Here is a 20,588-nt window from a genome sequence, read left to right as displayed (position 1 = left end):
ATAAATTGAATAAAATTGTGCTTTCTTTACACATCCCGTGTGAACATTTCATATTACCCTCAGAAAACGAATCGTTCGTGAAACTGCTTTTCAAGAATGTAATTTACTTTTTCTCGAAAATGGTGCTTTATTTTTTTTTTACTTAAATAGCGTATAATAGCTATTGTGTTCAGGAAGAATCAAGTACGCAACATTTCTGAAACCTTTATTCATAGATTGCAATTGTGAGGCCATCTAGGGAATGGTAACGTGTCCTTAATGTTAGATATGCCCAGAACACATTGCATCAATCTCTCAAATCCCAACCCAAACCCTCCTGTCGGAACATTGCCGTGTTTACGGAGATCTAAGTACCAAGAAAGATCAGACGTTGCGGGCAGTTTCGACCGTAACTTTTCGTAATCATCTTCGCGCAAACTCCCTCCTACTAACTCCCCTACTAGAGGCACTAACAGGTCCATAGCAGCAACCTTTAAAGAAAAGTATAATACTCAATGCTTATCAGTTTAAAAGCATCACGCTTTTCTAGTTCATGTCCCTCACCTTTGAGGCATCATCTTTGCATTCTTTCATGTAAAACGGCTTAATTTCTTTAGGCCAATTAATAACAAATACAGGGATATTATTGTTCTGCTTTACTAAAAATAATTCCTGTTCTTTGGTAAACGGTTCTCCATATGTAACAGGTATATTTAATTTCTCACGGTTACTTTCTAATATCTTAACTGCATCATCATATGTTATACGTGTAAACTTCTGATTCAACCATTCTGGTTCTTGCGCATCAATTACATTCATATCGTCTGCTCCTCTTTCAACTACGTCTTTGGTGACATACTTGACCAGTAATTCTACTTCATCCATTATATCATCAAGACTATCAACAAATGCAATTTCTGCCTCTAACATATAAAACTCAGACAAATGCAATCTTGACTTAGAATTTTCAGCTCTGAAGGTTGGTCCGAAACTATATACCCTTGTAAGAGCTCTGAAAAAGTTTAGTAATCGATGTACATATATGTCTACAAACTCTAATGTGTTCGTCTGTTTTACAATTGTACTGTTTAGTCACCTTGCAACAACTTCTAAATGCAGTTGCCCAGACACCGTTAAAAAAGTTTTAGCATTGAAATAAGTTTCTTCTTCCGGTACACCGACCCTTTCCATACTTTTTATTATATCTGCGGAAGATGGTTTAACCAGAAACAATTCGCCAGCACCTTCGCAGTCATTTGATGTTAAAACTGGAGCATGTACATGAATAAAAGCTCTATCCTTAAAATAGCATCCGATTGCATGAGACATTTGATCTCGCAACCGGAGTATACTAGAAAAGGTTTTAGTTCTCGGTCTAAAATGCAAATGTTGTCTAACGTATGTATCGGGATAGGTTTTCCTTGGAGCGAAAGGATATCCATCCATAACATCGCATTCACCAATTACTGTAACATTGCTGGCGTGAAGTTCACTGCCACCATTCGGAGCCATTACCAATTCTCCTTCCGCTGCAACGCTACAGCCGTAACTTAACTTCGCCAATTGGTTCGACTTCGGAGTAACGATTTGCAACAGATTCGGTGTTAATCCATCGAAAACGTCGATAAATATTAGACCTTTCATTTTTCTGACTGCTCGGACCCAACCCTATATTAATGAACGATTCATTGACCAATTACCACGAGTGTGATGCAATTAATAAGCGATAGATGATAGTAAATGAAATTGAAGTTCACGCTTCTTTAAAAGGAATTAGGGAACGTGAGTGTATAGAGGATGTACGAAGTAAGCCGTTATCGTGATACCGAAAAGTAATGGAGCGCCGCTAACCTGTACTTTCATACGCTTTCCAAGTTCTTCTTTGGAAGGAACATTGGATACCTGCGATGTGTTACGAATATTACACTTAGAGGAGTTCAGATTTCTGAGCAGTAACCTTCCAATGTAATTCGAAAACATCGTGAGTGAAACGCTGGTCGAGTTATTGCGGAGCCTGCACGACTAATTACACATTGTATTACAAAATGGAGTCCTCGTGCGAAGACCCCGTGTATAGTTGTCTCTCAATTCGAGAGCTTTTTCTTCTCCCGGTTCAAGAACTACTTTATCCCCACCATTCTACTGTAAATCCACCTTCACGTAGTTACTTCGAAAAGAGAACGGTAGATGATCGAGAGACGATCGAGAGAGAGAGAATGAATCCAGCGGGTCTCTTCGGCGAGTGTCCACACGGACACAGAGGCCGTCTCACTCTTCTCGCGCATCCGTACGCCAGGCGCGATATTTGATTTATATTTTTCACCTTGTAAAATTATCAACTATATTTACCAACGAATTAGCGAACGAAAAGAAAGAACGAATTCTGAAAAAATCAGAGCCTTCTGCCGTGATCTATTTTCATCCCCGTGGATCAAATAAATCTGGCGAAAAATACAATTTGAGTATCGCGCCGTGCGTTTTTCAAATGGCGCGCCAAACGCACGGATGCGCGAAAAGAGTGAGACAAGCTGTATTGATGACTGCATGACTCGTTCCGCATGTGGTTATCTGTCATCGAGCTGTCTTGCTCATTTGCTGCTTCCTGTCTTTGTCATTGACTAGACGGCAGCACTTCGCTGCATTCTCTCGATTCAAGAGCCTCGTTGACCCCGATCTGGTTCTCGAATTGAGAGATTACTGTACGTAATACGTCCGTATTTACATACAATATATGTACATACACACAGTATATGTACAGTACAAATTTTGACATCCACGTATGTATTGCTGGATTGCATAATCGTATTTATGGCTTCGGCGAATTATCAGAACATGACAAATCATGTGTATTAACAAAAATTACAATTTTTCTTTGATCTTCCTATAGAAAAACTATCTCCAATTTAGCAGTGGAGAATTTCCTAATTTCTGTAAAGTAACATGTTTGGATCTATGAATTTTCATAAAGATCCATAAACTAATTATTACTGTGCATAACTAATAGTAAAATGTAGAAAATATGAATTAGATTTTGGCTATCAGTGTTTTGCCACTGCCAGTAAAAGCGCTATTTTTATATTTTAATAATAAATGCATTTTGTAGCAATAAATAAACTTTTCGGCATGGGATGGATGCAGTGCATTTCTCCGGAAATGTTTGTACCCCCAGATGATACCTTCAGCCCCTCAATTACCTACAGTTTAGTCTATTTTTCACGTGTCTTATTGCGGGGGTAGTTTAGATCGGGCGTTTCAAAATAAAGAATATAGAAGCGTAAAATATTATGTAACAATCTCGACGCTGTCCCGGTTCCGAACATGCCAGATAATCGGAATACCACTCTATTTCATAAATGGCGCCCCGGATCCGATTTACAAGATAATGAATATATAGACAATGTATGTAAATACATAATTTCCTCCTTGGCGGAGTCAGTGCACCTAAAGTCCGCGGAGTCGCAGACGAGGTGGTCGAAGTCGAAGGCATTGACATCGAAAATATTGAACTCGAGAACCCGTGTTGTTAACGAATTATTAATGATAGATCGCGATGAAGTTCCAATATATTTTACTTGTAATATTTGTTATGCTATGCCGATCTTCCTCATTAAAATTTGTATCACATAAATTTTACGGCAGCTTTAAGAAAGAATTACACGATGCCAATTACAAATATCAGATTAAAACGATCCAAATGCCGGTACGTATACGTAACATGGATTATTTATGTCTAACTTTTTCCGTACACAGGATTTTAATAATTTCTTAATTTGTGTTTTTTCAATGCTAATTCGCGTGCATTTATTTTATGTACATTGCTGAAAGGAAAATTAAATAAATAATTGTGTTTCAGGTGGATCATTTCAGCTTTTCCATTGAAGACACATTCAAATTAAGATACCTTATAAATGATACTTGGCAAGGAAAAAATAACCCACCAATATTCTTTTATACTGGCAATGAGGGTGACATTGAAGTCTTTGCCCAAAACACAGTGAGACTAAATTATACAACTGAAATTTTTAACATAAAAAATGACATTTAATTAACTTCATAATATTTTAGTTCGTTATATTAGCCTTTTGATGGTACTGTTATACATTTTTAATGATTTTTTTATCTTAATTTCTTTATCTTATCTTATCGTATATGTTATATAAAATATTTTCGCAGGGATTCATGTGGGATATTGCACCTGAATTTGGAGCATTATTAATTTTTGCTGAACACCGTTACTATGGAGAATCTATGCCATACGGCAATAAGTCTTATAATGATACTAAACATTTGGGATATTTGACATCTGAACAAGCTTTAGCAGATTTTGTTGACCTTATTCAAGACATAAAGTCCACAATGAAATATAAAAACAGTCCAGTAATTGTTTTTGGTGGTTCGTACGGTGGCATGCTTAGTGCATGGATTCGTATAAAATATCCCCATATTGTACAAGGGTTAGTAATTAAAGCAGCCTACAGTGATAATAACATATTTATATTTTATGCTTTGCATGCAGTTTATAATGTAAATAAAAAATAATGTTTCAGAGCAATTGCAGCTTCAGCTCCAATTCTTCAATTCACTGGTGTTGTAGAGTGTGAATCTTTTGCACGAATAGTCAAATCAGATTTTATGATGTCTCATCCAAATTGCTCAACAAACATTGAAAAATCATGGCGCGTGATTAACAATATAACATCAAATGGTAATAAGTTAATATTCTGCCAGTATTGTTGTTTGAAAGGATTGTAATTTTTTGTTTTATAGACAAAGGGAAAAAGTGGTTATCGGACAATTGGAAATTATGTGAACCATTGAAGAATAATTCTCAAGTGAAACAGTTGAAAGAATATTTGCAAGATGTGTACACTAATCTTGCAATGGTTAATTACCCTTATGAGGCTAATTTTCTAGCACCTTTACCTGCTTATCCAGTTAATGTAGGTATACAAATTCTTAATTGCATAGAAATTGATTTATGCTCAACCTTCTTGTTTTATAACTCGAATATTTTATTTCTGTTATAGGCAGCATGCAAACATTTAACAAATGAATTGCTAACAGAGACAGACCTACTGTTAGCTATATATCAAGCAATCAATCTATATAGTAATTACACTGGTGGAGCAAAGTGCTTAAATTTAAATAATTCCAATGGTAATTTAGGAGATATTGGTTGGCCTTATCAGAGTTGTACAGAAATGGTGATGCCTACTTGTGCTGATGGAATAAATGATATGTTTGAAAGCGAAGAATGGAATTTTGATGCGTATGCAAAGGAATGCGAGAAACAATTTTCTGTAAAACCACAACCAGATAAAATTTGTAAACAATATGGATGTGCAGATCTGTCTACAGCAACAAATATTGTTTTCAGGTATATATACACATTATGCTATTATTACATCGTTATGCGTTATATTTCGAAAAAATTTAGAAATATTTTTCATAAAATTGTGTTCAATTACTATGTTCATTTAGCAATGGCCTATTGGACCCGTGGAGTAGCGGCGGAGTACTGAAGAATTTATCTTCATCGGCTATTGCAATACTAATTCCTGAAGGAGCGCATCATATTGATTTAAGGGGCAGCAATCAGAACGATCCGTACAGTGTTATTTTAGCACGCAAATATCATCGTTACTTTATTAGACAGTGGATTAAAGAATATTCTAAATTGAAAGGAAGAGAAGCGAATTAAATCCTTGTTGTTTTTAAAATTGATGTGGATTTTTGATACAATATATTATAAATAAATTTCCAAATAAGATGAACACGTTATAATAATTTCATGTTTATTCCATAAATTATATATATATATATATAAAAGCATAAAATGCACACAATAATGATTACAAGTATTCAACTATCTTGATTATTTTAAATAATCGGTGAAATGAATGAAAAATAATACAAGCATTTCATTATCACAGTAATTAAAGAACTGCACGTGCTTCGATATATTACTTAAGGCTTAGACAGATAAAACTGTAGAATACTTTCGTCATTCGGAATAATTGAGATGTATTTTATTTATTACTTTTTATTTTCGCAATATGACGTTGTGAAAGAATCACAATTTAACTAACAGTAATTAGAAATTAAATGCAAAAATGTAAAATTACGCCTTTGTTAAACGATCACTTCAAAATATTTTCAACTAGAAAGTACTACAGAAATATACATACTACAGTATTATCGTCGTGCTAAAAAATCTAATTCTTATTAAACTATATACGAATGGCAATGTAAAAAGACGCAACTTTGCTAACAATTATTTGTTAAATTTTGCATTCCCATTCATTTAATTACATGTACCTAATATCTTCATATAGAGCAAATTATTTTATTTCTTATCGCACAGGTACAGTACAGTACATATGTTCCACTCTAAAGTCTTTAGACCAACTTTCTATTTATTGATAGTAATAATTAGATTGCATGCCATTAAATATGAAAATGTACTTCCTATGTACTTGTATTCGCTATTAAAAAAAATTTGGACATTTAATATTTAACAAACATGACAGAAAGAAAGAGAGAGAGAGAAATGCGTGGAAACAAAATCTTGCTATCATGACAATTCATTTCAGATATAATTTGAATAAGTGACAATGAAGTTATTTGATTTAAAATAATACTCGATTCCACTAAAACTGATTATAACTTCGGATACAAGTTTTTTTCCCCAACTTCTTTTTACATCTATACAGGACGATGAATGTATACGAGATTTTATTCATTCGTAGAATAAACGCAAGCGATTTAACCACTTGCGCTGGAAAGACGTGCCACGCACGTCGCAATGCTTTTGTCACAGAATCGCCAACGACGTGGTACGTACGTCGTCATGCAATTGTCACAGAAACAAAAACGACGCGCATGGCACGTCGGGTGGGATTGTTTGCCGAAGCGCAGATCATCATTGCACTGCATAGCGTTCGGTAAAATTAAATTAGTTTAGAAAATATAAATCTTTTTCCGATTTCTCCGAGAGGCATCGAACACTGTGTGACGCCTCCCAACGAGTTACGCTGGACCGTTCTGGTACAAGCGTCGGTGAATTTTTTTCCAGCGCAAGGGTAAGTGTATAAGTACATGTAGTATAACGTTCTCATACAAATCATACAAATAAAAATAAATATAATACTCTGAAGAAATACTAAAAAAAAGGTACTGAGTGAAAAATAAATATCTCTATTACTTCATAGTTTAAATATACTTTTAATGCTGAGTACGTTTATGTGCAGTTGTTGGCCTCGGAACTCCAGATCGGCCTCTTATCTTTTTCGGTTGCGTAAAAGTATTGTCAATTCCAGTGTTATAAGAAAGATATATATTCGACATGTCCGGTTGTGTTTGCTGTAAATGAAAAATCGCGTAAATATTTCTATATCATTTCGTCCACTACGATCGGACATAAAGACCTACATCTTTGTTGTTTCCTACGGGCGGAGTTGCTTGTGCTTTGCGCATATTATTACCAGTATATGCTACACACTTCAATTGCCATTCTCCAATGTCTTCATTCCAATGAACATATCTGTTAATCATCGTCTGTAATTGAATAAAAATCATTGAGAGATTCGGACTTTGTATTTGTAAAAAATAAATATTATAAATATTAATAGTTTTTACATACTTGATACTGAACAGGAATGTAACTATTTACTATTAATTCGTGAAGCTGCAATTCTCTTCCAATACCTCTGACACCTTCTAAGAGACCTTCCATTTCCCTTTGATGTTCTTGCTGTAAATCGGATAATTCTGCTTTTATAGACATTAACATGGTATATACACGGTCCAGTTTTTTCGTTTTTCCCGCCGCTTCTTCTTGAAGAGAAGAATACTTCTCTTCTATGTCAATGCGTTCAGCTTCTTTTGCTTCAATAGCTTTCTTAAGTTGTTCTTCTCTGCTTTTACGTTGATCAAGTTCGATCGCAGCAGCAGCCAACAACTGTTCTTGAGCCTCGGCTTTTTCCAATAAGTTCTCACCTCCAACCAAGATTTTATTTTGTAAATTTTGCATTTTTTCGCGTAACGCTTCCTTCTCGTTCCTAAAAAAAATTAACACTCAGTATATGTCCTATTGCTAAGATTAAGTTTTAAATACCTACTGAGTCTTTTTTAATTCTATAACATCCTTGTCGTCTGGACTTTTATCCTCTCTCTCGGCTTTGTCAATTTTTTCGGTGGATTCCGTGTCCCTGTCTTCTAACTCTTCCATTGTTAATATTTGACTTCGTCTACGTCTTGCTTTCTTTTCTAGCTTAGATTCTCCGGTTTCTTCAGAATCTTCGGACTCGTCCTCCGATTCCGAAATCTCTGCACCGTTTTCTTCCAGTTGTTTACGTAGTTGTTCAATCTCCACTTGAAACTGACGAAGCAAAGCATCTTTCGGGTCTTCGTTAATCCTCGCTCTGTTTTTAATATTTTTAGCACGGTTCGCATAACGGAGTGTACTTATAGTTTCGTCGTAATTTATGTCCGCCGGACTCGCGTTTGCGCACTAGATTCAAATGCACGATTAATGACAATGTTTGATGAATATAATTACCAACGAAAAATAAAAATATTACCATTAACGTCTTCGAATTACCACCCAAAGAGTCTTGTAGCAACCTTGTTAATTTCGAGTTTCTGTAAGGCACATGAGAGCTTTGACCATCGACCAATGCAGATATTACATTACCTAATGTTGAAAGTGACAAATTAATTTTCGTTGCTTCTCTTAAACGAACTCCAGTAGCTTTCGTTTTGCTTTGTCTTTCCGAACCCTGATACAATTATAGTAATTTAGCACAGATCTTTTGAAACAGAAATAGAAGAGTAGTAATAAAAATTGCTTACAGCTAGATCAACTAAATGTAGTTTGCCCATTTTAACATGCTGTTCACCATCTTCCCCAAGTTGACTAGATTCGACTGTGATTGTAAATATTGCATGTGATCTAGAACTTGATACATTCATTGCTGTAGCACCCACAACGCCTGCACATTGATAGAACAAGTTATTATAGCTCAATATACCGTAATTTCTGTAACTTGATTGCCCTTGAAAGTATACTTACGATTTTTATTACCAAGAGACATTATTCGATCAAGATCATCAGCATTGTTTACGACATAACCACTCAGATCTTTGACAAATACTCCAATATCAGGCCTTTCTTTCACCTCGAGCCTTGTATTTTGATCTTTACCTAACAGATCTCTTACTTCTTCATTGTAAATCTCCAAATATGTTGCTCTTACAAGAAACCTGTAATTACAGATATTTAATCGATTAGGAACTTTACTTGATCCTGCAATTAACTACCATATATTTGAAATAGATTTCTGAAACAAAACATACTTACTTCTGATTTTCATGAGCTTTAGCTATGTACCCAAAGATATGCGCAAAGCTGTTTGGAATAATACCTCTAAGCTGTGGAGACGTTTTAGCCCCCGACATAGTATAGGTTTTGCCAGTGCCAGTTTGTCCATACGCGAATATGGTTCCATTATATCCTTGCAGAACTTTGTCAACGATTGGTCTTGCTGTTTCATTGTAAACATCGACCTGCGATGAATCAGTATCGAAGACAGCATCGAACGAGAAAACTTTTGGTGGTTCCCCTTGCGCAGCATTAGGATTCTCAACGGTTATTTCACTATTTATAGTATCAACGTGTACTATATTTTTACAATTTGAATCTAACTCTTTTCCATTTAAAGGCCGGACGCGGACCACGACCCGAACATTCTCTATTTCCCCGAGTTCCGTCGGGTTGTCCTATATAAACAATATATCATTTCAGTGACCACAGTATAATATACAGATGAACGCATACAGGACGCAAAATAAACGTCCAATTTGATAAACACGTATATCTCTTGTTAATTTATGGAAAGGCGATACTAACACGGTTTGACAGATAGAACTGTCAAATAAATACTTAATGCTATTTCCTAGTTGTACCGTATATTTTCGTAATAGTTGACGATACTAACTTCAGTTCCCGGCATTGCAGCTCCGTTCCTGTTTAAAGTCACATAAAAATTCAATTCAGAGGGTAGTATTCGATCTCAAAAACACTGGTAGAATACGATGAAGTAGCAGACGACCTCCGTAAACAAATGGATCGATTTGTATGGTCGTAAGTACATGAAGATTGGTGCAAATCAGTCACGTCATCTGTATTTCGCGCAGTTGAGTATCCCAATCGGTAAGTTATCAACAATTTGCAGATTTTCGAAATGCATAAACATTTAATATAATAAAATGTATAAACATTTAAAATCGATTAATTTATATCGTAATTTAATTGGTTACATTTTATACAATAACATCGAAGAGAATATACGACAAATTTTTGTTTTATTAATTTCATATAAATATGTTATCACAACTACTATAATAACCAAAATAGATGAAACAAACATTATCCGACAAATACGAGTTGAGAATCGTGGGTCCGAATTGGCCCTAAAATCGCCTTGCATTCGACGGCCACACGATTCATCGTTCGAGATCTAATAAAGTATAACTTGGCCAGCCCGCAGCTACGTTTCATTTCCGAGAAAGTAAATTTCACATTAGTCATTTTTGGAATCACATGTCTGTACTAAGTGATACGATCAATAACCGTGCAAAAGAACTAATAGAGAAAGTAATTAAATCTAACTCGTCAATCTTGGATCATTCGGGTAATGAGAATTAAATTTCCTTTGTTATAAATAGCCTTGTTACCACTTCTTCCAGGATTAATAAATTAATTAAGAGAAAATTGCATTTTCCTTTGGAATTCTAACCTTTTACGAGATCATTTGAAAAGTATTTACGATTTTTTAAGGAATCAAGCTTGATGGAGCTAGGCTACGAATAAATAATATTCCTTTGGTGGAGGGTTTACTTTGACTTGGTACCCTACAGGGTACATCTAGCTGGTGAGCGGTTTTTTTTTTACAGTGACCGCTCTTCGAAGACCATTTCAGCGAAGCCGTCATAATACAAGAATAAAAAGTCTACGAATTTATTCACCAACCCAATAACTAGAACACGGAGTCCTTATTTCTACGATCGTCAGGATGTTTCATTATCTTGTCCATAGAAGTATTTCCGCTCTCCAGGGTCCATCGAGTCATTGCCGGTGGAGTAAAGGCGTTGGACGTATTAGGGTGTCCCATAAGTACTTTCCGTGCCACGCTATGTATGACCTCGAGTGTATACCCGATGAAAATCCGCGAAATAGTGTGCGCGAGATAGTGGACGCCACTAATATTCCCAGAATAACGGTACATAATCATTTAATCATGATGGGATGTGTGAATCCCATCTATTATCTCTACGTGCGATTTGCTTTTTCAGCGACACGAAACAAATCGTTTTTTAAAGAACCAAGTCACTGGAGACAAGGCTTGGATTTTTGGCCTAAAGAAAATCGACCCAGAATTGTCGCGAAGCCAGGACTTCGTCCGAAAAAACTTATGGGACGCCCTAATGTTTTCGGTCTGAACGAAGGTGATGCCCGGTGGGTGACAACGAATGCCCAATTTGCGGAGACAATCGGTCGGCTGAAAATTCCATGCATATGCGTCGGGAACAATAGAGGGGAACGAATGGCCCCCTCTCTTCCTAGCGTACGATGGTTCCCCTCCGCAACTCGTGCCCCGGAACCCCGGCGCACCCCCCCCCCCCCCCCCCCCCACCCGTGTAGAAAGAGTACTCGTTTGAAGCGAAGCAGCAGCTGACGACCGTAACAATGCGTTCTCTGTACGCGAGAGCAATATGCTCTACACGGGGTTATGGGAGAAGACGGTGAACTTCGTTGCGCGTACGCTACTAGCCGCTAGATTACCGGTGTTACGGCGATGTGAAGGCAGCAGGACTCGCGGCCATCAGGTAAGGGCCTATTCTCTTCGGTGTTGTTGATATCGATCTACCGTAGTTTCGATGCGTCGACAGGGGGTGATCGGAGCTTTCCACGCTATACCCTCCGCCGTCGGTCAAATAGCCGTCGCGCCGGTTTCGTGTCTTTTTCGTTTCACAATTCCCCCGGTGTCCGATTTAGTAGAAGTCAGAAAATCGTCGCGCTGAAAAACAGATTTGTGTCACGTGAGATCAGGTGTTCGACATAGACGTTGGCTTGTGCAAGTGCTTGTATATTTCAACTAAAAATCTACCACGGTCAAACGATCGTGGTTCCTTATTTGAAGATAACAATTTAGACATTTCCATGGAGAATGATTGCGTAAATTGCGGAAAAATTATTGCAACTGTAACAAAAACTGTACAAAATCTAAATAAATTGGATCTTTTTACTGTTGTCAGGCAATCAATTTTACTGCTCGCTAGGTTCAGTGTTAAACAGCGATTTTTAGACTGGACTGAAAAACGATCTGAACTTTTATTTGTGTGACAGATGGGATAGTCTACTATACAGTGATTAAAATACCTTTTCCTAATTTTGTGAAATATCTCCTCTTGTTTAATTTATGAAGTGTACGTCATATTTGATTTAGTAGCACTACATATTTTTTAGAAAACGATCTACGTTACTTTGGTCAAAATTAGACTTGCACTACTTTGTCCATTCGTTAGAGAAGTTTTTGTAACGACAAAGGAAATAACTGAATTAACTTTTTCATACTTTTTGAGATGACGGTGGAAACGATCGAATGAATTTCTTCATTCCGTATTTATGTTGTCGCTTCTGCTCCGAGCAAGTTTACCTCGAAAGCAAACTTTCTCTACGCGTTGTTTCATGTCGTGTTCTATCGAAGAAAGATTAACGCTGCCAACGTATCGTTCCGTTCGAGTTCAAGAGGCTAGAGTCCGGTTTAGAATGCGATAAGTAAGGCGATAAATAACAATGATCTTCTTGATCGCTGTTTAAAAAAATACCGGAAAGAGCTTATATTCCAACCTTTCGGTGCCATTTGTCGGAAGTACATGTACGACTTCGTCGCCGGAAGTGCAAATCGACGGGCGAGAATTTACCGAAAGAGAAAAAAAATTATGACACCCTTTCAGTAAATTCTTTCAACCGAGGAATATAATACATATTTCTAGCATCGAGTTAGTAGAGTCGTCGTTCTAGAGAAAAATAATTCGTTGCAATGGATATCGTTCTTTCTTAACTGCGATTCTACAAATCAGAACGGCTGAAATTGTCTTCGCCTTTGCACCGTTTTACAATTCAGATGAAACTAATGGACGGAGATATTTGAAACTCGTTCGATAGTCACGTCGCATTTGCATGCAAGCAAGACACACTGTGTCACGAAACTGGTTAGGGAGTCGTGAACGACTTCCGGTGCACACGGAAGTCCACAGTGTATACAACGATAATTTTATTTAAAGCAGATTTCAGCCCGTCCCGCGACGCGCTGAAAAATGCGAGAACAAAAATGAGCAGACGGGGTTCGTTCACTTTTCTCCGCGTAAAACGGTCAACCGACCGCCGACTCCGCGAATCTTCTTCCATCTATAATACACTGTGACCGACAAACGACTAAGGTCGCAGTCTTTCAATCGACACGAGGATTTCTTATCCGGACGAAATCTTGTCCGACGACCGATAAATAACGAGAGACGCCCGTGCACTTTGCTCGTCACCGGCGCTTTTTATTCCGATAAAATATCACCAGCCCCTGAGCAGGATATCCTCATAAGGAACTCGAACGCGTGAACGTCTGCCCGACCGGAGCGGATGCTGCGCCGTCGACTCCCATAATGGTGCAGCGTTTGTAAAACCGAAACTCCGGCAGCAGCCGGCAGGCTGCAATAGTCATCGGATAAAGTATAATATTTTCTGCGTGTCTCTCCATTAGCATGACGGATTTGTATTCGTCACGACACTACCGTCTTGCCGATCCGACGGAGAAAAAGGGGGTAAGCGACGTAGAAACGGATGGGAGAGACGGTCAACGATAGGACGGAACCGGAGGGAGATCGGTAAACGGCGAACGACGGACGGTGGAATAAAAGAAACTAGAAAAGAAGCGAGGAGAAGAGAAAAGAAAACTGTTGATAGAGAGAAGATAGAGGAAATAGAAGAAAGAAAGGTCGGAGGACGAGGAGGAAGAACGGGAAGATAGACATGGTGAGAAGAAGCTGGAGAGAGAGAAAGAGAGAGAGCGAGATCGGTGAGGAGGTCCGGGGTAGGAATAAAGAAGGAACGAGGCGACGAAGGAGAGTGTCGGAGAAGAAAGAGGACGCAAGAGAGGAACTGTCGAGAGGTTCTGTTACCTGGTCCGTTCTCTTCTCCCTCTGTGACGGCAGGTCAGTGCTGTTGTACTCGTGGCCGAGGACGGGTGCGTTGGACGATTATGTGTATGCCTACGCGGGGAGACAGATCGAGAACGATTTTTCTTGATCGAGCCGAGTGAAAGTGTCCGGATCCAGTGAAAGAGTGTGGCGCACGTGGAAAATCGGTAGCCCCCCTCCCCCCCTGAGCCGACCGAGGGGGCGATCCCGACACCAAGTAAGTGTAACGCAGACATCGTTTTTTAATCGGCCGCCGTGTACCCGCGAACCGTTCCCCTATCACCGAGAAATAGAGAACGTCCCGTACGGATAAGCCGGACGATAAATATCTTCGGAGAAAGGGGCACGACCACCCGACGGGGTCCTGCGTTTCCTTTCCACTTTTCCTTCGCATGCGACGTGGGCATCAAGGTCGACGTTGTATTATCGGCCCTGGAAAAGAGAAAAAAAAATAAGTAAGACGAACCCATTAATGGGTTACATGGTCCTCTGGCTCTCGCGCCGGTGTGCCGTGGAAAGCGTCGCGTGTGTCACGCGCGCGTGCCAGATCCCTGGAAATCGCGGGATTCGTGTACGCCCGGAGCTCGCGAGTACGCGCGGGAGCCCGCCGCTCTCTTCCACCCGACGATGCACGTGCTCGCTCGCCCGAGAGCCGCACGAATTCGGGCCAGCCAGCGTCGATCGTCGCCGCCGCGTTTCGATTAAGTTAAAGGAGATCGATACGGCCGCGGGCTAATTTATGAAACTGGTGTAACGGTAGCTCGCCGCGGCTCCCTGCCACCCGACCGTTTGTTTTTGTTTCAACCGGGCAAGAACGGTATCCACGGATTCTCACCGCGACTTTCTGTTTCTTCAACTACGACTTCCACAGATTTTATTTAACCTTTTCAGTGCCGTTGACATATTTACATTTTGCTTACTATCTTAAGAATCAATTCTTATTATCCAGATTTCTCTATTTCTCGTTTTTTCAATTGCAATTACATGATTGGAGAAACCACTGCAATAAAAATTGTACAAAATTTAAACAGATTGAAGTTTCCTATATAACACTAATTTTAATTAGTGCATTTCACGCGTATAAAATTGAATCTTACACTTCTTTCAAATATAAACGATGTTATTTTCTACTATACTTGAAACAAACGTTTGGACGCGCGAGCGTAAAGCTCGACTTACGCCTCGAGCAAAAATTGTTTATCTCTTCCGGCACGAACTCCCCGCGAGTGTGTATCATTGAATGATTACCGTGGGAAAGGAAATAATCAGTCCGCTGATAATTTTAGGAGAGCGTCCCGCGAAGATTCGCCGTGAAAAGTAAACCGGGCGCATACCTGCTCGCGTTGCCCGCCTGCAAGTTTTGTACAAACACGTAAATACGTTTAAAATAGGAAGCTAGCCTAGAGGCGTCGATTCCTTCGACAAAACAAGAACAGGTTTCAGAACGAACTTTACTAACCTTGCGTGAAAGGAGCTGTCTCCTAAGATATCTGCATATATGGAAACGGGCTGGCAGCGGGACCCACTTTTCCTTTGGAAGACGAATTTTTTTATCGAATCTACTATACCCGCCGCAGAACGAGCTTGGGCATCGGTTCTCGTTTATTTAGAACGGATCCATGCCTCGGCGACTTCGTACGCTTTTTCTCGAGCCATTTGAAAAAATCGAACTTTATCACTCAAGAGTCGACGTTGCAGGAAGAATTGTTTGCGATTTTAGTTCTGGGTGAGAAGAAGGTGACAATTAAAGAGAAATTTTAAAAAGCTGTAATCTGCGTAGAAGAATTCTTATTACATGGTTTTGGCTACTTTAACCCTTTACTATTATTATTTAAAAACCTGAACGAATTCGACAATGGTCAAATTGTTCAACGACGATATTTTCGTCATTTGGTTATTGGTGATTGTTTGCGAAATGACGTGTTGATAATAGCGCAAAAAAATCTGCTGGAATATCGATAAAATAAAATAGAGCCGCAGGTACTACACCGATTTCTTCGAGATATATTTGTTCGGTGGATCGTTCGCGATTCCGCGGTTGAAAAAGTTCGCTGTAGCCTTTAAATCAACATCGGGCGACGTGTATCCGATGATACGTCCTCGAGGCGCTTTTTCTCCGAGAAATTCTCCGCGCTTCCCCCCGGCGGACCGGGTGCACCTTGCACCATAACGTCGGAGTTGTCGGATCCGCGTGTTGTGCACGGGCTGTGTCGACGTAATGCGGTATAGTAAGGTATGGCGGACAGATGTTGGTCAAGAAACAAATAAAAAAGGAAAAGTGGTCGACGAGGAGCTCCTGGTAGCTTAAAAGCAGTGGCACAGTCCGTGGCAGCAGCACCATATTGCTTGCCGTTGGTCGTCTTGCTGCGTGTTTTCGAACAGCTTCGATCATTTAAAGTCTCGTCAATGTAAACTGATCGTTAACGATTATCTTCGTCTCTTACGTTTTTAATTATTCGAGAAAATGCTAACGTTTCACAAAATTTTACAAAATAATTTTTACAAAATGTAGAAGAATTTAACGATCTTCGATTGAATTTATTCTTTACTTAGAATTTAAAATGAAAGATATATATTCCAAGTTAATATTGCGAATTAACACGACGGTCACATGTTAATTGAATTTATCAGTCAAGTAATAGACGTGTATATTGATTGAACAAAGGAAAACTTTCTCGAAAATAGCGAATTCAAATTTCTCGATAATATCTTCGCCGTCGTAAGTGCATAAAATTCGCGAAGTGGTACGAGATGCGACCTAAACCCCTCTCGGACGTACGCGTCGAGTAGAAATGTCAAACGCGAAGTCGTTAAACGCGCGTTCTCAAGCAGAAAACGCGAATAATTTACAGACATGCGGCGCTAACTACACTAAAATTGTCGATTGACAAGATTGAATGAACGGTGCCGTTAAACAACGGTGCATTTGGTTATTCCCTGCGAAACGTTAACACATATTCTTCCGCATGACGAAAATTCGTCATTTCGCAAAACAATTACCAAGAGCCAAATGACGAGAATTCGTCATTTAAATATTACAGGAAATAACTTGATTCTTGATATTTGAAATCTAAATAAATTAAATTCTAATAGTGTCGGATAGTGTCAAAAAATGCTGGCATTTTGCGAATGGCGGTGCAAGAAATTACCGGACGAATATGTGTTACTATTGGTGGTTCGCGAGCTCCTCTCCAACGTTCTTGTGAACGCTGCGCGTGATACCGATCCGACGGCTCCATTATTTAGGAGAAATGCCACTAAATACTGCTATACAGTACACGCGGACATGGTTTTCTCATTCCTGCGTCGGGGAGTACGGAAACATTTCCGTCGAATTAGCGTGGTTTCGCGAACTCTCGCTTCGTGCTACGCTGCGTCAACAAACGTTGATCTATTTACGTTGCCGGGCCGTAAAAGTTTTTTTATCAGAGAAATCTATACCGGCGACGACGAAATGAAAGATTCGTTGATCGACGTTCGGAAGTATATGTATGAATACTCCATTGATCGGATAATAAACACAGGGTAACTTTGGCCTAAAATTAGTATACTTTCCGTATTTAGATTCTGTCCATTCGTAACATACACGAGTCTCTTCGTGGGAAGGTCAAACGAAGAGGTCGAAATCTTCAAAGAAGATTATTAGCGGCGCTTGGATCCATTTGGACGCAGAATGTAAATATTATTATTTGACTGCATGGTTTCTGGTACTTATACTTGAAACACTGGAAGTTTAGTTAAACTTGGTAACATTTCTATTGTAACATATATTTGCATGCAGAACATTATCTAAACGATCTTCTCCTAAATGTATTTCTAAAATGTCAATTAAGTGTAAAAGAAAAAATGGAAGACATTTGCAGCGAACCAATGCATTCGCAATTTTGCAAAGAGGATAAGCAAATTCATGGTGTTAGATCGATTTCCGCAGAACCTCATTGTCGAATCCGTCATCCAGACATCGATCGACTAACACGATCCATCGATTTCGCCCGGCAGAACATCCTAATCAATCTGAAAGTTTGCTGTGCTTGCAAACACGACACGGCGGGCGCAAGCGCGAATCTAACTCTTCCGAGACGCGCGGATGCTCGGTGCCATTCGCGGTACAAGCAATAATTTGCACGCATTCAGTACAAGCCCGTGCGTCGGCGGGCGAACATCCGCGAATTCCCGCCGGAAATCGGCGAACGTCCTCGAACTCTCGCGGGAACTCGGAATTATTAATTTACTTATTTATCGAATATATACGAGAGGTTGCCCATTTCTTACAAAAGTACAGAGGTGTTTAGAATGACTAGATACAAAGTATCACATTGGTAAAAGGAAGATAAGACAACCGTATTTCTTAAATTAAAAATTAATAATCCCTTAAATTAATAATTAATAGTTCTTTAAATTCTACTTGAAAGAGTGCGATGGAAGATTGAAAGTATCGATGGACGAGTGCACGCTAATTGCAATAGAGAGAACTCGACTGCGTCCAGTATGGTTACCATAAGTTTTTCCATAGATTATGGGAACGCGACGCCGTCGTGGGGCTTGTTAATTTCGAACAATCCTCGCGTCGAAAGCGTCCGGTAGACCGTTCTCCAAAGTGACTTCGCGCCATTTCTTCCCTCGACTTCATTTACTTGAGAAACGTAATCAGACGGTCAGTGCGTGTATCTCAGTACCTATGTCAATTTATTTATACTTGCCAACTCGGTTCACACGTTTTATTCATTGCTTTGTGCGGCTTGTGGTACACTAACTCGAGAATATTTTTCTCGGAGTTCGCGAACTGCTGGTTCAAAATGTTCGCATCGTGAAACTTGCAGTTCGACGTCGGTCCCGTGGCGAGATCCGCAATCTACTTACTACATATTTGTATAAATTGATAACATATCTTTTGTATTTATTTCAATTATAAATATCATACATTACTTTCAGTTCACTGAAATTAGTCAACAAAAAATAAGTACAACCTCCGTGTGACTTCTGCTTCTCGCAATCGGCAAAGTCAATCTTTATTTTGCTCAAGAGATTCGCAGTCTAACAATCATCATAGTTAAACGCGTTACTAAAATCCCCATCGTTGACAGAGATAAGAAGAGCACCCACTTCGATATCCTCTATCTAACGGTAATCCCTCAAACTTACTAACAGAGTTGAAGCCATTCATGCTAACCTCAAAAAAAAAATCATACTATCTGGAATGACGGTACGCTCTCACCTTGCACCGAGAAACAAGACGCAACGTGGTTTAAAGATCGGTTCCCGCGATCGAGAACAGTAGTGTGTGTATGCATCATCGTTGATTCCCGATGTTCCTCCTCGGTCCGTTGAGTCAACAGTGCGGCGAGAGGCTCGCGACAGTTCCCGCGTCGGTTTTCGCGGAAGAAAATGCGGCGGTCCGCTAAAAACGGTAAACACGACGGGACAGAGGCTAGACCGGCAGGCTGTGCACAGCTTCGTTTCATTTCGCCGTTGATCGGCGGATCTCGTTTCCGCCGTCGTCGTTCGGTGAAAAAGGACTGTGTTGAGCCGGGCGCGCGCTGGGTCGTTTACGGGAGTCACTGATCGATAATTTGATCGAGGGGATAAAAGTGACCGCGAGACGACCAGAGTGACCGGGAGACGACGGCCGCGGCGGCGAAGAAATCGCTCGGAAGAAAAGTATGCAGCTACTTTCCAGTTTCATGGCGAGGCATCTGAAGCGAGGAACATCCTTGAAAAAAGGTACGCCAGGCGCCCTGGCGAGTACTCATTTAGAACAATGCCATCGTAATTACCGGCGCAGAAATTACGCCGCACCGCGCAGCGTGGCCACGCTGTGGACAAAACTATGGCGGAGTCACAAATTATCGTGAGCTTTTCTCTTTAATGTTTCGTTATTTCAATCTCATTCGTTTCGTTTCATTTGATCAGGTTTTTTTTAGTATTGTCGAGGGTCTCTGTTCTTTATACTTTTAGAATAGACATCGTTTTAAGAAGAATTAATGTACGCGTATGTGACAGCATCCCGGAAGAGGTTAAGATTGTTAGAAAGGGCGAGTGAACGAAAAATGCAATATGTTGGTATATACTACTAAAATATATTAATACTAAAAAGATAAAATATCTATTGTAAATCTTATTTTCTGTAAAAATTATAATACTATCTGGAACATGTTGATATGCAATCGGAAACACGGAAACTTTACAGATTCTTAAAATATACAACATAAATGTAATATATAACATCGTTTCCAGGATACGTTGACTCGAAGTTGAAAATAATTGAGCATAGCCTAAAAAATGATTGATGTTCTCTCACTTATTGTATAACATGCTCCTATGCAAGAGCATATATACTAATTGGACAAGATCCG

The 20,588-nt window shown here is 39.4% G+C and overlaps 4 protein-coding genes across 6 annotated transcripts in view; 2 read left to right on the top strand and 2 right to left on the bottom strand.

Annotated features, from left to right (window-relative positions):
- Positions 1-2: 2 nt before the first annotated feature.
- Asnrs-m (asparagine--tRNA ligase, mitochondrial) lies at positions 3-2,105 on the bottom strand. The gene is made up of 4 exons (XM_078193418.1): positions 1,831-2,105; positions 1,076-1,647; positions 544-991; positions 3-470 (listed from the first exon to the last, which is right to left on the bottom strand). The coding sequence occupies exons 1-4, from the start codon at positions 1,957-1,959 to the stop codon at positions 210-212; spliced, it is 1,410 nt and encodes a 469-aa protein (XP_078049544.1). The 5' UTR covers positions 1,960-2,105; the 3' UTR covers positions 3-209.
- A 1,172-nt stretch (positions 2,106-3,277) lies between these two features.
- LOC144476113 (lysosomal Pro-X carboxypeptidase) lies at positions 3,278-5,766 on the top strand. Its single transcript, XM_078192715.1, has 7 exons — positions 3,278-3,679; positions 3,833-3,973; positions 4,153-4,433; positions 4,527-4,684; positions 4,747-4,919; positions 5,007-5,356; positions 5,461-5,766. Exons 1-7 carry the CDS (start codon positions 3,530-3,532, stop codon positions 5,678-5,680), a joined length of 1,473 nt encoding a protein of 490 aa, XP_078048841.1. The 5' UTR covers positions 3,278-3,529; the 3' UTR covers positions 5,681-5,766.
- Positions 5,767-5,818: 52 nt separating this feature from the next.
- On the bottom strand, positions 5,819-10,105 carry Klp64d (kinesin-like protein 64D). The gene is made up of 9 exons (XM_078192714.1): positions 9,978-10,105; positions 9,341-9,759; positions 9,053-9,243; positions 8,833-8,972; positions 8,562-8,759; positions 8,100-8,491; positions 7,622-8,039; positions 7,411-7,536; positions 5,819-7,341 (listed from the first exon to the last, which is right to left on the bottom strand). Exons 1-9 carry the CDS (start codon positions 9,990-9,992, stop codon positions 7,204-7,206), a joined length of 2,037 nt encoding a protein of 678 aa, XP_078048840.1. The 5' UTR covers positions 9,993-10,105; the 3' UTR covers positions 5,819-7,203.
- A 4,074-nt stretch (positions 10,106-14,179) lies between these two features.
- LOC144475768 (uncharacterized) overlaps positions 14,180-20,588 on the top strand; it is a 27,869-nt gene continuing 21,460 nt past the window's right edge. For 2 of the 3 annotated variants that reach the window (XM_078192016.1, XM_078192015.1), the window contains exon 1: positions 18,391-19,956. In XM_078192016.1, coding sequence (XP_078048142.1) covers positions 19,896-19,956 — 61 coding nt within the window. In that variant the 5' untranslated portion in view covers positions 18,391-19,895. Of the gene's footprint in view, positions 14,453-18,390; positions 19,957-20,588 lie in introns of those variants that run through there. The other variant, XM_078192017.1, reaches the window with a different exon arrangement.

This window comes from Augochlora pura, chromosome 10 (genome assembly GCF_028453695.1).
Source record: "Augochlora pura isolate Apur16 chromosome 10, APUR_v2.2.1, whole genome shotgun sequence".
In the NCBI taxonomy this organism is placed as follows: Eukaryota; Metazoa; Arthropoda; class Insecta; order Hymenoptera; family Halictidae; genus Augochlora; species Augochlora pura.
Note: the sequence above shows the minus strand (reverse complement) of the source record. Positions and strands in the feature narration are given on the sequence as shown.